Source organism: Otolemur garnettii, unplaced genomic scaffold (genome assembly GCF_000181295.1).
Source record: "Otolemur garnettii isolate 467f Iridium unplaced genomic scaffold, OtoGar3 scaffold00015, whole genome shotgun sequence".
Classification (NCBI taxonomy): domain Eukaryota; kingdom Metazoa; phylum Chordata; class Mammalia; order Primates; family Galagidae; genus Otolemur; species Otolemur garnettii.
The window spans coordinates 1,260,457-1,265,285 of record NW_003852410.1 but is presented as its reverse complement, the minus strand read 5'-3'; the positions used below and the strand labels follow the sequence as shown (position 1 = coordinate 1,265,285).

The 4,829-nt window shown below is 48.0% G+C and overlaps 1 protein-coding gene across 1 annotated transcript in view; it reads right to left on the bottom strand.

Annotated features, from left to right (window-relative positions):
- Positions 1-3,523: 3,523 nt before the first annotated feature.
- CIDEC (cell death inducing DFFA like effector c) overlaps positions 3,524-4,829 on the bottom strand; it is a 15,679-nt gene continuing 14,373 nt past the window's right edge. The window contains exon 6 of the mRNA XM_012802519.2: positions 3,524-4,091. Coding sequence (XP_012657973.2) covers positions 3,929-4,091 — 163 coding nt within the window. The 3' untranslated portion in view covers positions 3,524-3,928. The remainder of the gene's footprint in view (positions 4,092-4,829) is intronic.

The following is a 4,829-nucleotide window of genomic DNA, read 5'->3' as shown; positions in this document are numbered from 1 at the left end:
AAAAAAAAAAAAAGAAAAGAAAAACAGAACTACAAAAGCAAAATGAAGGATAGTGCAACTAGAATCTACATAGGTGTATGATATATGTTTTTTTCTATTCATCACATTTATATACTCTGTGTTTCTAAAGGGACACACAAAAACAGGATGGTGGTTGCTTCTGAAGAAGGAATTGGAGGGAAGATGAATAATTATTTTTGCCTTTTGGAACTCCCTAATTTTTTTACGCCATTGATATATATTTTTTCACACACACATACAGTTTAAAAATCTAAACTAGGCCAGGTGCCATGGCCAACATCTGTAATCTTAGCACTCTGGGAGGCTCAGGTGGGTGGATTCTTTCTTGTTGTTATTGTTGAGACAGAGTCTCACTATGTCGCCCTTGGTAGAGTGTTGTGGCATCACAGCTCACAGTAACCTCAAACTTCTGGGCCTAAGCGATTCTCTTGCCTGAGCCTCTCAAGTAGCTGGGACCACAGGCACCTGCCACAACAGCAGGCTATCTCTTGGTTGTAGTGTCAATGTCAGGCCCTGGCTGGGTTCAAACCTGCAGCTCAGCCACCTGCTGAACTACAGGTGCCAAGCCCAGTTGTTATTGTTGTTTAGCAAGCCCAGGCCGGGCTTGAACCCACCAGCCTCAGTGTATATGGCTGACGCTGTAACTACTATGCTACGGGCTCAAAGCCAGGTGGGTGGATTCTTTTTTTTTTTTTTAGAGACAGAGTCTCACTTTATCACGCTTGGTAAAGTGCCATGTCACAGCTTACAGCAACCTCCAACTCCTGAGAGGGTGACTCTCTTGCCTCAGCCTCCCAAGTAGCTGGGACTACAGGCGCACACCACAACACCGGGCTAATGTGGGTGGATTCTTGAGCTCAGGAGTTTGAGCAAGAGCAAGACCTTATCTACTAAAAATAGAAAAAAACTAGCCAGGCATATGGCAGTGTCTATGGCTACTCAGGAGACTGAGGCAAGAGGAACTCTCGAGCCCAAGAGACTAGTCTATGACGCTGCCACAGCACTCTACCCAGGGCAACAGAGTAAGACTCTGTCTCAAAAAAAAAGAAAATTTAAGCCAGATACAAAAAGACTATATGACTCATAAAAATGTTTTAAATTTAAAAACATTGTTTAATTTATAAAAAGAGAAATAGGCTTGGCGCCTATGGCACAAGTGGCTAAGGCGACAGCCACATACACCTAAGGTGGCGGGTTCGAATCCAGCCTGGGCCCGCCAAACAATGACGGCTGCAACCAAAAAGTAGCTGGGCGTTGTGGCGGGCGCCTGTGGTCCCAGCTACTTGGGAAGCCGAGGCAAGAGAATTGCTTAAGCCCAAGAGTTAGAAGTTGCTGTGAGTTGTGACACCAATATGGAGGGCGACATAGTGAGACTCTGTCTCAAAAAAAGAAAAAAAGGAAAGACTAAGGCCTAGGGGCTGGGACACAGACTTCCTTGACTACAGCAAACTTCTCCACTGGCCAGGCATGGCCTCAAGAAAGGGCCATTCCCCTGCTAATACTGGCCCCTGGTTCTCCTGAGACTCAAGCGCCCTTGCTTTTTAGAATTTCCCTCCCCAGTCCCTGGCCTTATCAAAAGCTGTCCTTTCCTGTTCACTGCTGCTTTGACTCCATTAGCCTCTGAGCTTCTGAAAGAAAAGAACCTAATTTTCTGTGGACTAAGAGATCTCACTGCCAAGAGACTATGAGCAGTCACTCGAGACATGCTCGTGAAACTCTGGGTTTCTGGAGGAAAGGAGTTTGGGACAAATATCAAGCTTCCACAATCCCCCAGTCCAACTTAGTTTTTTTTTTTTTTTTTTGAGATGGAGCCTCAAGCTATCCCCCTGGGTAGAGTGCCATGGCATCACGCTCACAGCAACCTCCAACTCCTGGGCTCAAGCGAGTCTCCTGCCTCAGCCTCCCAAGTTGCTGGGACTACAGGCGCCTGCCACAACGCCTGGCGATTTTTTGGTTGCAGCCATCATTGTTGTTTGGCGGGCCCAGGCTGGGGATTTGAACCTGCCACCTTAGGTGTATGTGGCTGGCGCCTTAGCCGCTTGAGCCACAGGCGCCGAGCCCAACTTAGTTATTAATAACTCCACAAGAGGAGCATCAGCAAGGGTAGGCTGGGAGTAGCTTCCAGGATCATGCAGACATCGTGCCTCTGCCAGAAGACCCATCCCATGGAACCAGCCTCCACCCAAAGCTGCAAGAGCAGGAGAGCCCAGAAGAGATGATGCTCTTCAGCTAGCTTCAGCAACAACTCCTGTGTGTGGGCTGCAGGGTACAGGTCTGCTGCCAGCAATAGCTCCCCAGACTAGCTTTGGTAACCCAGGCCTTTGTCTTAGTATTTACTAAATCCAAATAGACTTTATAGTAAGGGTCATGAAATAAGTTTTGAATCTTTGAGTCACAGACTAAATAAAGCACAGTCACTTACAAGCCCAGCCTTTCATGTTTGCTTTATTTGAGTTGCCTGATACTAAAAAATCCCAGCTCACGCTAATCTGAAACTAAGACTCTTTAGGGCTACCTAACAGCTCACTTTGTAATCCTGAGGTTGAAAGTCCTGAACAGGAAAGGTAAGCTGTCTGGCAAGCTAGGATAGGCATTGATGGAAAATTGCCTTACAGCTTGATAAGTACTTTCCTACCTAACCACTTAAAAGATTATTATGAATGGCTTGGTGCCTGTAGCTTAGTGGTTAGGGCACTGACCACATACACCAAGGCTGTGGGTTCGAACCTGGCCTGGCCTGCCAAACACAATGACAACTACAACAAAAAATAGTCTGGCTCAGCAGACTATTAACCACCTGTGGCTCAAGTGGCTAAGGTGCCAGCCACATACACCTGAGCTGGTAGGTTCGACTCCAGCTCCAGCCCACCAAACAATGACAGCTGCAACCAAAAAATAGCCGGGCATTGTGGCAGGTGCCTGTAGTCCCAGCTGCTTGGAAGGTGGAGGCAGGAGAATTGCTTGAGCCCAGAAGTTGGAGGTTGCTGTGAGTTGTGATGCCACAGCACTCTACCCAAGGCAACGGCTTGAGATTCTGTCTCAAATACACACACACACACACACACACGCACACACGCACGCACGCGCGTGCATATATATACAAATATCTGAGCGTTGTGGCAGGCGCCTGTAGTCCCACTCTACCAAGGGCAACATAGTGAAACTCTGTCTCCAAAAAAAATTATGAAATGTGACACTAAGAAATTAGAGTGACTTAATCTCAATTTCTAATTAAAGCTCTTCTGATAGGAAAATTTATTTTGGAAATTGTCACTTACTGTATTGATTGCATGGTCTGCTCAAGTCTCAAATTCAGCAGACTTTAGTTTCATAATCAATTGCAATTTTTTTTTTTTGGTAGAGAAAGTACTGTTTCCTGTAACTCCACTTTATGGAGAATGGTTTGACAATAGATTTCTCTCTTCCCTTAGTTCCTTCCAACCTTCCAGATAGAACCTTGTCCCTATCCCCGGCAAAGAGCACAGGCAAAGATGCATCGCCATAAATAATTTATTGTAAACTCTCTTAACAGCATACACTGGTGAGCTTGCCAGCTCGCTCAAGAGAATTCTGAGATCAAGGAGCTAAAGGGTAGGGAGTGTTGTGAAAGTGTAGCCTGTGAAGACAGACTGCTGAGGGGCAGGTTTCATACCATAGCCTATGGGAGACCAATCAGGGTCAGCCGCGCTATGCTGGGCAGGAAGGAGGTGGGCCATGCCAGGAACAGGAAGTTCTCCTTTGGTCAGCCCACCCCAGGTTTCCAGCCCTTCCTTCTGCTTCCTCACCCATGGTCCTGTATGGGGAGGGCGGAGTGATAAGAAGTGGCCAAGCTTGCGGGCGCTACCAATTAAGCATAGGGTCCCCAAACCAGTCCTTGGCTGGGGAAGGCCTCCAAGGACTTGGGATTTCACTGCAGTATCTTCAGACAGGTCGGGATGAGGGACGAGGTCTTGCCTTTGGGGGGCTGCTCTTCCTCTGTGGCATCAAGGAGCTGCCGCATGTAACAGGAGGTGCCAAGCAGCACATGGCCTGTGGCCTGCATGCTGAAGAGGGCCCAGCGGAGAACTTCCCTGGGTGGAATAAAAAGGCATCCAAGTCAAAAACATGAACTATAACCCTGCCTACATCCCCTTAAATGCCCCCTCCCCCCACCCCTTCTTTGCTGGCCTAGAAGGGATTAGTTTCATTATATTCATTTTCTTTTTTTTTTTTTTTTTGAGACAGAACCTCAAGCTGTCACCCTGGGTAGAGTGCTGTAACATCACAGCTCACAGCAACCTCCAAATCCTGGGCTCAAGCGAGTCTCCTGCCTCAGCCTCCCCAAGCAGCTGGGAGTACAGGCACCTACCACAACACCTGGCTATTTTTTGGTTGCAGCCATCATTGTTGTTTGGCAGGCCCGGGCTGGATTCGAGCCCGCCAGCTCAGGTATATGTGGCGCCTTAGCCATTTGAGCCACAGGCGCCGAGCCTATATTCATTTTCTTCACGAATAAATGCTACTGAGGTGGAAGGACTAAAAATGCTTCACACACTCTAGCAGGTGTCGGTGTCCTCAAACTACAGCTCGCAGGCCACATGAGGCCTGCCTAGGACATGTATCTGGCCCACCGGGTGTTTTGCTGCTGTTGCCTGTCCTGCTTAGCAGCTGACTTGTCCCGGGGCCCACAGTCCGGCCCTCCAATGGTCTGAGGGACAGTGAATTGGCCCCCTGTTTAAAAAGTTTGAGGACCCCTGCTCTAGAGCAATGTGCAAACAGGACTGAGAACTTGAATCAGACAAGCCTGCATTGTGATCCAGTATTATCAG